The sequence below is a fragment of the Thermobia domestica genome, chromosome 6 (genome assembly GCF_964235325.1).
Source record: "Thermobia domestica chromosome 6, izTheDome1.hap1.1, whole genome shotgun sequence".
NCBI lineage: Eukaryota > Metazoa > Arthropoda > Insecta > Zygentoma > Lepismatidae > Thermobia > Thermobia domestica.
The window spans coordinates 162,231,962-162,250,185 of record NC_137459.1 but is presented as its reverse complement, the minus strand read 5'-3'; the positions used below and the strand labels follow the sequence as shown (position 1 = coordinate 162,250,185).

Below are 18,224 nucleotides of genomic sequence, written 5' to 3'. Positions count from 1 at the left end.
CCAAGCACTCGTCGCAGATATATATAGGGTGGCAACGAAAATTCATGTTTTGCATTTTTTAATGGTCTCAGGATCAAATCTTATTTCTTTTTATCTCAAATGTTTACTACAAAAATTTTGAAGCAATTACACAGTATTTAGTGGTCGCTCAACGCATCAATAAATTCGCTTAAAACCACTAATATGTGAAAATTCACATATAAATACTATGAAATTCAAAAATATGTTTGGAAACATCCTTTAGTATTTAGGTTTTACGAGTGTATATTGTTTCAGAATTTAAGTTTGCGAAAGTTTATTCAACATAAGAAACAAAAATACTTTGACTGAGAACAGGGTTTGCCCAAGTGGGCCCAGCCCGAAAAAAACCACCGGGGTTTTTCGGGTTGGACCACCTGAAAAAACCCACCTGGGTTTTTGAGCTTTTTGTTAATATATTATTGCTACAACTAAGTTGATCACATTGAAAGTGATTTTTATCAAATTTTGGACTTTCCTCGGGTGAATTAAATGCTTTCACGTTAAGATATACAACAACATTCTACATAAGACCTTTATAAAGTTCTGAATGCACTGAATAAATGAAAAAACCTTACCTTAGCTTGAGATAATTATATAACAAATTAATGTATTGATTATGCTTATAGCCTATTTGAAAAAATGCAATTTTATATTTTAGAAAATACTTTCCGTGAATAGTGTGCTCGCCGACTCGGCTATACCGAGGGACGTTATCACTCATAGGGGACACCGGGGCACATTGTCACAATTTTCACGTTTTATTTTCTTGTGATGCTCGTCTAAGGCCGAAAATTATAATTTTTAGTATACACGTACTTTATTATCTTGTGCATAACATATATTTCTCTGTCCAATGTAACTCGCTCTGAACTGGACTTATGTACTATGTTTTATGATCAATACAGTTGTGACAATGTACCCTATATGCGGGGTAAGTTGTCACAATATACGGGGCAAATTGTGACATGTTATTCTTGTGGCACTTTCCAGAAATTGGTAGATATTATTAATGCAACTATTACTAAAGCAAAAAGACTGTAAATGTTACCAGCATTAAATACTTAGCGTCTGAAAGAGAATCAAAACATAATTAAATGAAAGGGGAAACTATATTAGTTAAATAGGTAAAAAATAGGGGGACCTTGTGATTGTTGAATCAATATTGAACCACTCTTAAAACTGTCATATATGCCTTGGGCTCCATAGCTTATATTTTCTCAACCTAAAAGATTTATTGTTACATCAAGCTTTGTAGGAAAACCAAAACGGCCGTGAAAACAGAACTAACTCATAGCTAAGGAATCAAAACTACAAACTGAAAAGTCATAACAAAATGACGAAATTATCAAATCATAGCCTACTTCTCCAATAAGCCAACACAAAATTAACCAATTGCATTTAAGTTGTTTCTGATTGTAGTTTATGAATTGCAAAGAATTCCTCTAATAGGACTACTGTATAGCTAGAAGAGGAGTAAATATTATTACGAAGTTTAGTTGCGTTTTATTAGTACGCACCGCAAACTAGTTTGAAAATGTTTATCCTTTTGCTTCTACCAAGTACCATACCTGGAGGTCATCGTCAGAGTCACAGTTAATATACACGTAAAACAAGTTCTGCTTCCCTCAGTTTTCGTAGGCCGATTCCGTACATCGAATGCACTGAATCCACTTCTCGCTACATGTACTCGTGCTGTATGGATCGCCATAAACTGAACACAATGTATCGTCGTCCTCTGAGGAAGAATCGTAATCTTCTTTGGACCTTCGTTGACATTGTTTATAGGTGCAAAACTTGTTTCCTTGGGGAGTTCTTATAGCAAGATCACCATGTCTTCAGAAATACCGGATACCAGTCTGGGCCAGCAATGGCCTTTTCTTTCCACGACTATGGCCATTTCAATCCTAGCGCTTTTGCATAGTTGTAAGCCAAATCGCAAACCTCTTTTGTAGTGAGTCCAAATTATATGTGCAAAACTTGTTTTGGTATGATACTAGTAATACTTCCTAGTATTACGAAGAGTAACCTAATGTAAATGAGCATTGGCCGAACTGTAGTTCGCCATCTGTAACACGTGCACAGAATCTTACCAATGTTCTGTAGTGGACATGAAATTCTTTAGCAGCTTTAGGCCTACGTATTGATATGGGGTTATTTCTTTTCATAGCTCTTGCTGCAACCAGCAGATCTTCCATTGGTGGTGCTTTCCTCTCTCTTTCTTTAGTATATTCTCACTGTCTGCGAAACAGAGTGGGGCACATTGTCACAGTGACAACATGCCCTGTCTTATTTGTGACAACTTGCCCCACGCGTCGCCATTACTCTTTTTACAAAATATCTATACCAAACGACAAGAGGCTAAGCGGTTAGCGTACGCGCCTTTGGCGTAGGAGACCCGGGTTCGATTCCCGGCGGAAGCTCATGTGGTTCGGATTCCACGTTAATCAGTAGGTCCACGTCTCATATAGCCTCGCTACTGAAAGGGACGCTAAACTAAAATAAACTCAACTCAACTCAAACGACAAGATTAGGCGCATTCAAAGTAGCACACCATGAAGCTCTTTGTAACCTACATAACACACACAAAAATATTTGCTTCTACCGCTTTCACGAACACACAAAACCGAAATTTCAGGACTCGGAAAATTTACATTCCGGCACTGAAAATAGACAAAGTTCAACTGACGCAGCACCGTTGTTCCCGCGCATCTCCAAACTAGTACAGTTAGTAGTGACATCTAGTAAGTAAACAAGAAAGCAGCACCGGCACGCTAATGTTTTCGCTTTTTTCAGAATTGCTACTGTGACAACGTGCCCCTTGTGACAATGTGCCCCGGTCTCCCCTACGTTTGACGAGTTTAAAGCCATATGTGCCAGTACCACCAGTAAATATGTAGTACATTAGTAAAACTATTAGTATTATTTCTTACCTTTGATGGTAACACAAGTATTCTTCAGTAAAATTTAGTTTTCCAACAATAACAGTTTAGTTCAGTTATTTGTTGGTATTCTTCAAATAAGCATTCTTTAGGATCAACACCAACAATAGCGTAAAAATTTTTGTCCAATTTAAGAAGCTTAATGCTCAGAGTTCCGAAAACTACGTAACACTTACTACTTTAAGTGCTGAATTCAAACTTCCGTACTAGTGGAAGTTTCGATGTACAGTAAAGAAAGCTGCATTTTCGAGGGGGGAAAAAAGTCGCGAAAGAAATGCTCGGGAAATTCCCGCAATTGAACGCACAAAGCATCGGAACTGAATACTTCAACAATAAAACTATTTATTTTACGCTGGAAGATATTTAATTTCATTTAAGACATTTTGAAACATTTACTTTATAAAATATGAATTATATCTTTGTTAATTGTCTAAATAAATTTTGTGGAAAGAAACGTCTTGCAACAAATGCTCGGGAATTTCACCTAATTGAACGCACAAAATATCGAAAGGGACTTTCAAATAAAACCATTTATTTTATGCTGTTAAATTAATATATTTGGTGTTCATATTTGGCAAACGTCACTGAGGCTTCTGGGATGATTCGATCTACATTTGTTCGTTCGTCTGCCTGTACCACACATACCACCTTCGATGTTTTAAATTTAAATTTCCAGGGTACAAGCACGAGACACACTAAATTTCCAGTATAGATTTTGGCGGTATACCAGCGTACAATTTCAAAATTGTGGCTTTAAAAAAAAATAGCGGGTATCCACGCTACAAAGTGCAATTTTCGGTCTTTTAATTGAATTTTTTTAGAATATAAGCACGATACTCTAAATTAGATGTATATATTTTGGCGGCGATCTAACGTAAAATTTCAAAATGGCGGCCAATTTTTCAAAACAGCAGTGAATAGAAAATTCTTGCAAGTTGTGACAATGATAATCTTGAAATATAAATCACATTTTAACACTTTTACCCCAAAGACATTGAAATATTTCCAAAAAAACCCAATTAAACCCGAAAAAACCCACATGGGCCCAGGTGGGTTGAGCTTTTTCAAAAAAACCCGGATTTTTTCAAACCCTGACTGAGAATGAGTTTACTTGAGGTGAGGAAATTTCTTTCTGTGCTGCTCTATAGCTTGAAGAAATTGAGCGTAATCTTCCTGATTGGTCAGTTTTCCATTGAAGTCTTGAATCAATGCAATTCCTCGTTCTGCCAGATCATTTACAACATGCAGAGCTTTCACACACTCTCGAGCCTGAAGGAAAGTATCGCTCGTTTTCCATGTTTTAAGGTTTTCTAATAAAAAAAAAATCCGTGGAGGTCTCCAGTGCTACAAACAGCTTTCTTCTGTTCCTGGAAACAAAGTTGCTAAGGCTTTATCTTTGTGACCTCCTCAAATCTTAAGCGCATAAGTTTTTCTCCTTCACTTCCACCCCTAAATAACGTTGTAACCATGTCTTTCTTCATTGCTGCGTAGACTTCAGGATCAAAGAAACTGCGACCAGTAAATGGTTCGCTTAAATACCACAGATGTCGTGAGAAAATGTGCATTGCTACTTCTGCAATTTTTGCATTAATATTCTTGTAGGACTGAATGCACCTTAAGAGATTCAGGTCATTCCTTGGAGCTGAAAGCGGAAAAGGAGAGGAATATCATACCTTCAAATACACTGCGATGACAAATATGTTAGTCTCGAAGCCTGTTCAGCTCACGAGATGTAAGGTGAAACTGTGACCGGAAAAGATTTATATTCAGGCAATAAACCAATTTCGCCATTTATCGTGCACGACAGTAGGCTCCAAGAACGTAGAATGTGATACTTTCTGGAAGAACTTCGCCAAGAAGTATGAGAGCAAGTTGTAAAAGTTCTCTGTAATCATCTCTGGGTTGATAGTGCGTCAGTTGCTGTTTGAAGAAAGATATCAGTTCATACTTTAGTGGGGTCAAAATCTTTGCGATAACCTCGTCCTGGATTCCGGTGTGAACTTCAGTTTGTCAATTGAGTTCCACGCCTAAGAGAAACGTTGAAAGAGTTTTATGTATGAACCCATTGAAACACTGAAAACCATGTCGAACACTCTTGCCAAAATTAGTTCCATTATGTGATGCCTGCAAGGGACCCTGATCAGATCTTTCTGCATTTTCTGTTTCAGCAGGGTATAAGCTCCATTTTGTGATCCCGTGTTATATGCTGTTCCGTCAAAGCACATGAAATGCATACGTGTGGTAAAGTTCCAATTCTCCAGCAATTTAAAAACAGCTTCCGACTGGAAGGTACCACTTCCATTTGGAATAGCAGGCACTCGTAATAGTTTCGTGTTACCATTTCCAGAAACGGGAACCGCTATGCGATTAACTGATTCCTTAGAAGTGAGAGCAGGTAACAACAGGTATCCCAATGCACTGTAAGTGGACTACCAGATGGAAAAAACGAACAAATTTTACTAGCTTTTTTTTTTTTTTTTTTTTTTTTTTTTTTGCTGTTCTTTTTGCGTGCTCTTCTAATAGATTCATTATTAACACAGATTTCTCCGTTAGCTGTGGCCCAAAGCTTCCGCTGCAGCAGCTAGAAGATGAGTGACATTTCTGTCGCTGATTTTTGCACGATCCAGTGCTGAAGACAGCTCAGGTGTTATGATGTTGGCTGGTCGACACAACTTTGGCATCATTGTAACGGACAGTCTTCGGGATGTCGGACCTGTTTCGTATGCATTCCCCTCGATTCTCTCCAAAATTTATTTCTGTAAAGTAATCTTATCTAAAAGATAGCATATCTCAGTGAGTTCTCCTTGTAAAGAACAGAAATATAGCGACCAGGGTCTTAATAGAATTACTTTCCTAAAGTGTATTCATGATTCCTAAAGTGTATTTCACATTGTATCTTGTTTTCAAATGTCAAATAGTTGTAATAAATGCTAGGTTTGAGAAGAAACTCTCAGGTAAATCAGAAAATCAAATGACGTCACAAGCACCCAATGTAACATACTCGTCACGCACCCTATATATGAGACCTCTAAACTATCAACACCAATTTTTACAATACCTTGTGAATACACCTGAATTTCATATTCTGTAAGGATGAAAACTGTAACTCAAAGAGAAAGAGTTGGGCTGATCCCGGTTAAGACACGCTGAGTTTCGCATGTAAAGTAAACTTAGCTATAAGTTTGAGAGCGTTGAGCGACCTTTAAATATTAAAATTATTTCATGAAATTTTGCAGGCATGCTTAAGTAACCAAAAGGAATAAATGTAGGGGGTGAGACCCTGGTAAAATAAATTTCGAAATTTTCCCATATAACTGGTTGCCACCCTAATATATATATATATATATATATATATATATATATATATATATATATATATATATATATATATATATATATATATATATATATATATATATATATTAGATATATATATATATATTAGATATATATATATATATTAGATATGTAAAACTATAATAGGCAAACGAAGCAAATCGGCATTTCAAATACTCGCAGATTTCACATAAAGACACGACCACTGACACACAGGCTTTTTGATAACGCATAATAAGACTATCTGATACACTTGAATAAATTTTGAAATTTTAGCCTCAGAAGAATAGAAGCAGTGAAAGATTTTAATTGTATTTCTTTCCTAGTTGTGCGAAGGTGCAATTATTGACTTCAGTAACACGCTAGTGATGGTTGCAATTACTGTACATCTACGAAAACCATGAACTAAGAATTAAAAAAAATTAATGACATACACTAAAGGTACTTCTCGGAAATATTTTCCAGGTGATGGGGTAATGTAATAAAACCACGAACTAAGAATTAAAAAAAAAAAAAAAAAAAAAATTTTATTCGTAAAAATTATAATGGCAGTTTGGTAGGTGAAAATGGAACAAAGTTTTTTGTAATATTTTAACTGTTAAATACGTGCATAACATTATTTTTAAAAATTACAAGGACAGTATTTGTAATTAAGAAATTGTTGTAAGTAGAAGCAAAATAGTATGTTCGGGAATTTTTTCCAGTTGGTGGGATAATGTAATAAAACCATGAACTAAGAATTAAAAAATCAATTTTTATTTATAAAAATTATAATGGCAATTTGGTAGGTGAAAATGGAACAAAGTTTTTTTGTAATATCTTAACTGTTAAATACGTGCATAACATTATTTTTAAAAATCACAAGGACAGTATTTGTAATCAAGAAATCGTTGGAAGCAGAAGCAAAATAGTCAAAAATCACCTGTAATCAAATAACAATATCTTTCAATAGTAATTAACATTTGAATAAAATCACACATACACACACACACGAAAAAAAAGCAAACCTCAAGGTAAATTAAAGTTCAATAATACTTATGTTTACATCATTAAATAATGACAGTATTTTGTCAAAAAATGTAATTAGGACTTTCCTAAGATTTTGTAAATTTTTATATTGGCTTTTGGCAAACGAAAAAGGAAACATAATTAAGGCAAACAACGACAATAGTCCATATAAAATGACCAAGTGTGCAACTAAAAAAATGATTCCGCATTCTGCATTCTGTATCCTGCATCCAGCATCAAAATGAAAAAATCCATACGAAATTACAAATACCGCAAGGGAGACCATTGTTTGGTCAAAACCAAGTAAAATATACACTAAGGTAAAGTATGACTACAAAAAACTTTAACTGTCTATTTTGCATATTAGGAGGTATCTAAAAGTAACAGGCAAATATTTAAATGTTCAAGTACTCAACTTATTTCTGTTATAAGCTTAGCATTAAGTAAATCTAAAAATTGTTTACTATACAGTTGAACTAACATACTAGTTACTAACATACTAACATACTACATATAACATGTCTGGTTATAAACTCAATACTCTTTGAATCTTCACAGATAAATAATTATATTGTTACAAAAATATCCACTATACTACCATTGTAAGTCAGTTATTTCATTAATAAAATGTTGTCACCTGTGACAATAAGAAATTGCAACCATACGTTTAATTTCACTCTTTATTTGAGATAAAAATTCCTAATTACTTTTAGTTATTAATCTAATTTAATTCAAACTTTATTTCCTTTTTTGACTTACTGTACAATATAAAAGAATTGGACCAGGACTAAGAATTATTGACAATGATGGACTTTCGTTCCTATTTCAGTTGATATTTCTCGTGTGCTGTCCCACCCCCCTTTTTTTATGCTTAATTACTAGAACTAAGAATGTATCAAATAGAATTTTAGACTCTCGTTCTCACAGTGTAGTAGTTTATATATATGGTATGCTTCATTATTCTATAAATTTACAATTTAATGTTTAAGTATTCGAGATTCATCGTAAGGATATGCTATAAATTATACGTGTAATACTAGTATTGCGTATTTAACTATTCAATGGAAGGAAGAGAATAAAATTCTTGAAATAAGCTGGGAACCGCTGCCAGTTGTTTTACAATTTCTTAACATTGCACTTTGATTTATTTTAAAATACAACCAAATGCAAATATGTATCTAAACTGCTACTTCAAAACTAACTTATGTGCATTTTCCATTATGTTTGTGTATCACTAGCCTTCTTAAGAATAACGGTAATTCAAACTTTCATGTGTGTTCACATATAAATAGCACATTTAATGTATTTTGGAGGATTATAAAACTTAAGAAAGTCAAATACTGTTTGTTGTGCGTACTTTCTTAATAGCAAGTATAGTTTTTCTTCTCGAAAATTTAGATATGAATATCACATAAACCCAAAATAACGTCGTTTCGGTAATAGTAAACATTATCGTAATTCATTTCTAATGTGTCCAGGATTATACTTTTAATTCTACTGGGAAAATTATCTAACAATTAGGATACAATATTGAGTGTATTTTTAACATTGCATCAGTGATAACGTTTACTGTTGCGAAAACAACCTTTGGAGCAGAAAAGCTGTTTTGTGATTACCCGCATTGACGCTACAAAAGACTACCTCACGATTCCTCTTAACTTGATTAATTAGTTTCCCCTGGCATTTAAGGTAGTATTTTTCTGTGAAAATAATTTTAAAAAGTAAATGTTTAGTAGTATTTTTGAGTGGGAAAATGTCTGAATCTGAAAATAGACAGGTCTAGAATGAGCATTTGATACAGTGTATAATAATAAAACTAGGATATAAGAATGTTTTATTTATATTTCATTATGACTGTACATCTTTCGGTGGCTCCGGAGGTGAAGGTGAATATGATGTTCAGGAAGGATTTGGTTGGACTAATGGAGTGATACTTAAGCTGCTTGATAGATACAAAGACAGACTTACTGCGAGGGACGGTATATTATCTCCTAGATCTCATGCAATATCTTATGGACCCAACAAAGTTGCAATTAGTCTATCAGTGATAGTAGTAACTTTAGCCCTTGGGGTAAGTGAAGCACACTTCTTGTGTTCGTTTAGCAACGGAATTATTTATTTGAAGTTAGCTTCACAGAGATGCTGTATTTCTAAAAGACATAAGAAAAACAGTCCTTTCATGAATTATTAATAAACATAAAACGAGGTTGTTCGGAAATGTCCCTTTTCATTTCGCACATAACCACTGAATTTTACAGTGAAGAAAACAACTCTCTCGTTCAAAATATCACCATCGACACATTCCACCAACGATTCACAAGGCTCTCAATCCCGCCTCGGAAGCAATGTGACTTCTGCAAGGCAGTAGAATCCAGGAAGACACCTCCGGCATCATTCTTTTAGAAAATGATTTGATGTATAAACATGTTTTTAGTCTACTGATGCTAACTCTTAATCGGAATGTTTAGGAGCACAGCTCATTTAGCTTCTCTTTCATATTTTTGCCATGTCTGATTTAACGTTGTAATACCAGCTTTAGTTTCTTTCCATTTCTTTCCTGGGTGAAGGGTTACTGGCGTCCAACTGGGTTCAATTCTCGGCAAGAGCTCACGTGGTTCGGAGCCCACGTTAGGTTGTAGGTCTCGTCTCATATAGCTTCGCTGCTGAAAGAGACGCTAAATTCAAATATAACTGGTGTCCAACTACTGTTCACTTTCCGCTTGCAAGGATCGTACAGTATCCATTTCTCACCACACGTCGAAACGATCGATTAGGAACTTCTTTTGGTAGCGAACGAACAGCTTATATTTTACATGTCCACCCACTGTAGTTTTTAATGCTCAGTTCCAACTGAGCTAATAAGGATTTATTTATGCATTTCTGTATGCTGTAGATGGTCGGAAATTGTAAAGGGATTAAAATCGAGACGCTAAATTGTCGAGCAAGTTTCGTTATGGTAATAGTAATCCATTTTGGGAGATATAACATCAATCTTCCATATTTTGTATACTCAGATTCTCGAGATTCAATTTTGCAAACCAACAATGCACTGTCTATTGTAAAGTTAAGTATTCCTGATGTGCCCATCACATTACGATACACTAGCAGAAGCGCCCGTTCTTCGCACGGAAAGAATAAAATTTATGAAATATACTTGAAAGACATACAAACTTTTTCTTGTTTTAGGATATTTGTTGACACATGTTTGGTTTCACTGGAGTTACATAAAGCTCTCATATAGTCCTTAACGTGAAGACGGGAAAAAAATATAGCCTGTGTCCCTCCCTTCGAAATCCATTTTTTAAGGGACCCTATAAATGGGATTTGCGTAAGTTAGGAAGTTAAATCTATTCGTTGCACCCGAAATCCAAAGATTGTCCCTTTTTCATGGAATTTGCTCCTCAAAATTCTGTTCCCAAACAAATTTTGCAGAAGTTACCATTAAGTGTCTTTTTTCCAGTCGCAAAACCGCCTTCTCACTGAGATGATATGAATTCATTAAGAAAAAAAAAAGTTTTAAGTCTAGAAATTCAAATAAAACATTTAACAATAATGGGAAAGTTTTCTTCTCAATTCACTGTTCAAAATGGAATTTTTCAAAATTCTATTCTATCTGTAATCTAGATACAAGAACATTTGTTCAGTTTCAACTTCCTATCCAAATGGTTTCGGAAATTGGTGAGGACTGAGGAAGCATGTAATTCTTCTATCTACCCTCTGAGTTTTTGAATATTATAAAATTCCATCTTATCCATACTATGGGATCTGAGAGGAAATTTGTTCAAAATTTCGGTTTCCTTCGTCCCCCAATTTAAAGGATCTGATGAAAGGAAAAGAAAAGTTCAATCTCCTTTCCTTCTTAACGATTGCAACGTTCAACCTTCCCTTCCCTTCCATCCATAGCCTAATTTTCATGGACAGCATTTGTGAACAATCTCAAGTTTTACGCCCAAACGTTTTCGAGATCATTCAAACGTCGTTTTCCCCTCAGGGCTTGCATTTCTCAAAAGCTCTGTCTTAATCGCAGCGAAGCTTTCAAGGAGAACATTTGCACAAATTTAAAGTTACTGGTGCAACCATTTCGGAAATCTCATGAAAGGTTAGACAAGTCCAGCCCCTGATTTCCTTCCTCAGGGTCATATTTCGTACACCTCTGTCACATCCACAGCTTAGAATTCAAGATTTTTTTCTTTCATTGAATTTTCAAATTTCTACGCCCAGTAGTTTCTTAGATTGGTAAATGATAAAAAGAAACCTTCAACCATCATTAGCACCCTTATAAGTCGCATTTCGCAGAATTTCATCTTCTTTAAATTCAGGGGTTCACGAAAGATTCTTCCCATTTCACAGAAATCGTTACTCGAAATTCTAGCCCCCAAAACGGATTTTCCGAAAATCACACCTTCATACCTTTTCCCAGTGCTCAAATTTGATACGCATAAAATATTAGTAAAGAAATTTCATTGTTGTATGCCCAGCATTGGTTATAGTCTAAGATATAAAGAAAGCATTTGGGTCAATCCATGCTAAGTGATCGATAAAAACGGAAAATTGACGCTCGACCATCTCCAAAATATCTAATTTTTTCATGAATGTTTATCCTATATAAGAGTACTTCAAAACCACAATTAATTATTTTTTTACATCCCATGGCGACGCAGCGGCTGCCACCATTTTGCGTTTTCTCGATTTTAAGCGTTTACGTTGTTTCGAATATCTCAGCATGTATTTGTCCTACCAAGTTGAAAATTGAAGGACGTCTCCAACTTGTGCAGAGCTAAAATTTAACTTTTCTTTTTGCCTAAAACCACTTAAAAGGGGTGAAATCAGGGCCTATGGTAGCAACATTTTTGGACATTGAAGACATGTTTAGGAAGAGGAAGCAACAGACGTAGAGGTCTGAATTCGTGTGTGCATGTAGTCCGGGGTCATAAATTTATACTCAAAAATTTACAGACCTTGTAGCTGGTCCCAAAGACCTGCAAAAAGTCATAAAGTTGGGGAATTATGCCAATTTGGCACATTACACTGTCCAATACCTCAGATGGGCCTGGATAAAAAAAATCTGAAATTTTGGGAATAGTTACTCCTTTAGAATACCATAAGACACAACAAAGCGCATTTTGTGTTTTTGAGCGGAAGCGGGTCAAAATATTAAGGGATGATGTCATACTCTAGGAGGTGTTTTGTTCACAAATTCAACTGGAAAATTCATTGTTGTGACGTAAAATAAAGTAGGATGAATGGTTAGTCCAGTCAAGGTTCTCAAGCTCGTTTCTTTCCTCTAATTGAGACTCAGTCTTATCGCACCCACAGCAGCACAGTGAAGAATGCCGCTATCAGCAGAATGCGAGAAAACTAAAAATGTACACTTGACAAAAAGTCCTTAAGTACTCATTACTCCTGCTGCTTGCTATATCAATGATATTTAATCATGTTTATTTTTGTTTTAACTGTCAAATTATGCAGGAGACTGTTGTCCTTTCATATGATCTACAGTATTTACAGCGAATGAGTGTTCACTGACTGTGGAATTATGCCAATTGGAGATATTGGGCAGTGAAATGTGCCAAATTGGCATAATTCCCCAACTTGACGATTTTTTTGCAGGCCTTTGGGAGCAGCTACAGGTCTGTAAATTTTTGAGTATAAACTTACGACCCCGGACTACATGCACACACAAATTCAGACCTCTACGTCTGTTGCTTCCGCTTCCCAAACATATCTTCAATATCCAAAAATGTTGCTACTATAGGCCCTGATTTAACCTCTTTTAAGTGGTTTTAAGCAAAAAGAAGAGAGATCAAAATTTTAGTTTTGCACAAGTTGGAGACGTCCTTCAATTTTCAACTTGGTAGGACAAATACATGCTGAGATATTCGAAACAACGTAAACGCTTAAAATCGAGAAAACGCAAAATGGCGGCAGCGGCTGCTTCGCCATGCGATGTTGAAGAAACTAATTAATTGTGGTTTTGAAGTACTCTTATATAGGATAAACATTCATGAAAAAATTAGATTTTTTGGAGATGGTCGAGCGGCACATGCTTGATCACTTAGAATGGATTGACCCATTTATATAAAATTTTAGCTTCGTAAGCCAAACGTGTTCGAAAGTTAATGAAGAGTGATAAAGCATTTAATCCTCCTTTCCTTCCTTTTAGGCGACTAATCCCTCTTTTCTGTACTTGGAGTTGGAGGAGAATATTTATTAAACTGGTGAAGGATGAGAAAAGATTTAGTCTCTGCTCTCTTCCTTTAGGGTTCGAATTTCTCAAAACCTCGTCTTACTTACTGCCGCATTATATCCCAAGTTTAAATTTATTTAACATAAGTATCCATACAACTCTGACCCAACACACATCACTGTAGCATGTTATGACACTTGTAACTAAACATCTTGCGTAACGATTGCGCATTCGTGTGACATGCACCTGGTATTATCGTTGCTCCAAGCTACTCGGAGTTAGGGGGGAAGGGATAAATGTGGAGAAAAGAAGAAAGAAAGAAAAGGAATGGAAAGAAAAAATGATACTTTTAAGATTTGGCAAGGTAACATTGAGGCCACAAGGAACGTGAACCCTTAAGAGCAGTCCATTACGAGGAAGACAAAGTCTATAGTAGTAGTAACTTTTTAGATTTCATTCTTGAATGCGTTATTACATGAGCAACACAAATTTTATAGTTATTTTCGCGTACTTAGTAATAAAAGCGGTATTATATTAGTCTTACACATAGAGCATATTTTAAAAATATCGTTTTGGTTATTAATGAATGGAATGCATTTTCCAATAGTATACTTGTATTCGTGCTGATTGAGTGTCGTGAGACCATTGGGAACTACTTGAATTAAAAAGTATCAGGCTCCGATCTAGGTTAAAGATAATGGCATCGGCAACCGTGAAAGTGCTCCGTCTAACCAGTTGTAATGTAAGGGAGCTCTTTTGCTTAGTGTATGGTGTGCTTAAACTGAATTTAAATACGTAATTTTATAATACTATAAAATTAGGCTTTTTCTTTTTAAGTATTAGAGTTGAAACCTATAATATTAATTAACCATTGGTCAAAATATATTAAGTGTGGAGCCATAGCGACACCAATACATAGACATTGTAATCATTATCTGATAGGAAAAAAATAAAATAAAATAAAATGAACCAATGTCTTTGACTATCAGTAGTTTGATTTTGAACATTTTCTAAGGAAATGTATACAAAAATTTGTTATCCACAATACATTGTTGCCAAAGTTATTACTCTGTGCTTTATAAATATTATACATAGATTGTAGTTTTCAGAATTGTCTGAACTTAAGTTTGTGTTTCTAATTTTTGTTATTTTTTTATTTCTTTTCAGATAACTTCTTAAAATATTTATGAAAAACTTATGATCGCATTTTGCTATGTAGTGAAGCGTATTATCATATAACAGCAGTTTAAGTTCAAATTGAGAAAATGCGATCAGGTTGGAGACATCAAATTTGATTGCAAAATAATGAGGCTAGTCAGACGAAAATGGCTGCTCATCTTAGATTCTCAGGGTTACTTTCAACTAAAGTACTCAGTTCCTGTATGTATGTATATACAACATATACCAAACAGTATTATGCAACATTGAAAGTGTTCCTTCAGGAAGTATTGACATGTTTTAAAAGCTCCCGTTATGCGGTATAAATCTAACGTATCTCTTATATACCTACGTATATATATGTATATATTCTAGTGTAAAGAACATAAAAACTGTGTATATATTCCATTACACGTGTGGTACTCAGCTATTAAAATAATACAAATAGATAACATCTCACAGGTTTTGAAACATTCTCCATCATAACTCTTGTGTAAATTGTGTTGTGAAATTAGCTACAATGTGAAGAGAGTTTAGAAAGTTCCCAGGATAAAGTAGTGTGTTTCATATATTTCGTGTGCATACATTTCGTGTGTAAGCAATAAAAACTTCATAAATGAGTATTAGCGGAATATTTAACACGGTCCTGGAATTAGATTTTACACGCACACTTTTTTTTAGTAGTAGGGAATTCTTGTCTTTGTTTGTTTTTTGTTTAACAGTATTCGTACCAATTTAATATATTAGATACTCAGCAGCTAGTGAAAAAAATATAGTAATATAGTACATATATGTAAACTTGTGTTAGTAGCAAGAGAGAGAGAGTGTGTATGTATGTGTGTGCGTTTTTGTTTGTTTGTACCCTTCTTTTGTTAACCAACATTAGAAGTTTACGTATGGTACACTTTAGTATTAATCTCGAATGATTGAGTTTTAGATTGAAGAGTGCGCCATGTTCTCTGGTAGTAGAGATAATTTTTGTGTATGCATGAGCATTGATTCGGTCGAGTGAAGTACTTTATTGTTGTTTGAAACACTTTAATGTAACCATAGTCACAATTTGCAAATAAATATTCTGTTCGAAACATTACTTAGCTGGAGTTTTTTTTTTTTTTCGTAATTCTTACAAGTACTGTTAAATTTAGTGTTTTTTTTTTCTTTCTTTCTTTCTGGTTTTAATTTTCATAGCAAATCTTAGCAGTGAGATTGGCTATTCAACAGGAACTTGTTTAAATATCTTGTAGTAACGTTAAAGATGGTAATATTATTTTTGATCAGAACTAGTAACATTCAAATTTTTCTAAACATTTAACAGGGCTATTACTGCCTTATACCCTATCGTAAGCAAGTAAACTCTTCTAGTGAAAGAACAAAACTCTTTCCTGTTTTGTGCTTGATATTAATATTATTGAAAATCAACATTCATACTTCGTATTACTTCAGTGAAATAAGCTAAAATAGAAAATGAGTTACTTCCCAGATGTTATTGAAACCATAATCACACACAAGGAATATATACTATAGCAACAAGTGAAAGTACATAACGGTCATCTGGAATATTCATAATTAGGGTTCGGAAGTTGAAGACCTAAAAATTGCGTAAAAAGTACCTTTAAAAAGACCTAAAAATATTTTTTTTAAAAAAAGGACTTAAAAACTGGATAAAAGGACGTAAAAATAAGACCCAATTTAATTAGAATTACGTATTTAATAAATACTAGCTGAACCTGCGCTGTCAACTCAGCGTATCGTTCTGTTATGACCATGACCTTGACTTCTGTTATGACCATATCTTCTTCCCACTGTGCATGTATCCTTACTCTCACAAGTAAAGGATAGGAGACACAAAGGAAGTGAATTGCTATGTATAAATTTGGAGTGAGTTTGTAGCAAATGTGTAGAAGTAACACGATATCAAGTAGAAATATTTTTTCTAATAAATCCATATCCGTCCGAGTACGCCTCATTGTGTCTCTTGAGACCTTTGAAGTTGCCAGCCCGCAATAGGTTTTGCCATTTAAGAGCTTGGGATTTGGGGTACTTTTTAGACTTTCAGTCAAGCAGCTACTCCATCGTCAATATTTATTCTAGGATCATGGTTCATACTTCATACTTTTCAGAATAGAGCACACTTTGAAATGGTACCACTTACATTTCCATACCATATACCAGGAGAAGGAAAAATTGAGAGGAAAGGGGAAATTTCCGGGAATTTTTTTTGTCACAATTTGGGCACCTCTTAAACGGCCCTGTGTTGAACGTAGAGATCTGGAAAAAATCTGATAAATACTACTCGAAGGACTGAATACGTGTGCAAAATTTCAAGCTTCTATCTTGAAAAGTAAGGGCGGGAAAATATTTATCAATAATCCCCACAATGCCCCAGATTACCGCAAAGGGCCCTGATATCAGGTAAAAAAAATTCTCATGGTACGTATCATATTCATTCTAGAATCATGGTTCGTTCATCACCCTCTTCAGAATAGAACTGCCTTTCAAACAGTACCATTCACGTGTCTCCATCATGTATCTGAAGCGGTAAAATCGCGAAGAAAGGGATTTTTGTTTAAAATGTCCCTTTTTTTAAAAACCTTTTTGCCCCTCTGGACCCTCCCTGTGTTAACGCACAGATCTGAAAAGAATCTGATAAACACTACTCGGTGGAGTGAATGTTTGTACAAAATTTCAGTCTTCTAGGTGCAACAGTAAGCCTGCCATAAAATAATAAAAATAGGCCTAACCAAAAACATTTTTTTTTCAGGATCCCAGGTAAAAATTTCCTGAGACATCCATATTCATCCTAGGATAATGGCTCGCCCATCATTCTCTTCAGAATAAAACTGCCTTTCAAACGGTACCCTTTACATGTCTCCATCATGTACCTGAGGCGGGAAAATCGCAAAGAATGTATTTTTTGGTTAAAATATCCCTTTCTTAAACTTTTTGCCCCTCCGGACCTCCTGTTTTAATGCAGAGATCTGAAGAAAATCTAATAAATACAACTCGGTGGAGTGAATGTTTGTGCAAAATTTCAATTTTCTAGGTGCAAAAGTAAGCCCGCCAAAAAAAAAAATCATGCTCACAATACCAAAGATTCCCCTATAAAAACGGATCTTGTCTAAAAATTTCCCGAGATATGCCTAATTACCCTACGATCATGGCTCGTCCACCATTCTCTTCAGAATGGAAGTGCCTTTCAGACAGTACCATTCACATGTCTCCATCATGTACCTGAGGCGTCAAAATAGCGAAAAAGATTTTTTTTGTTAAAAAATCCCTTTTTTTACCTTTTTGCCCCTCAGGACCCGCCTGTACTAACGCAGAGATCTGAAAAAATCTGATAAATACTACTCGGTGGACTGAATAATTGTGCATAATTTCAATCTTCTAGATGCAAAAGTAAGCCTGCCAAAAAATAATGAAAATAGCCTAACAAAAGAAAATACAGTATATTTTTTAAAGTTATGACGTCATCACCTCCTATGTCTAGATGCTGAAAGGCGTGAAATCATACGTAACGTGTTCTACAATGCCTCTAGACTTGGAAAAAAAAAAAAACGACGAAACTCAAATAG

General features: G+C 34.9%; 1 protein-coding gene across 1 annotated transcript in view; it reads left to right on the top strand.

Annotated features, from left to right (window-relative positions):
* Window positions 1–15,739, top strand: part of LOC145687354 (trehalase-like) — a 102,747-nt gene extending 87,008 nt beyond the window's left edge. Inside the window, exon 8 of the mRNA XM_081760811.1 lies at window positions 14,659–15,739. Within this exon, the coding sequence (XP_081616937.1) occupies window positions 14,659–14,670 (12 nt within the window). The 3' untranslated portion in view covers window positions 14,671–15,739. The remainder of the gene's footprint in view (window positions 1–14,658) is intronic.
* The last annotated feature ends 2,485 nt before the right edge of the window (window positions 15,740–18,224 follow it).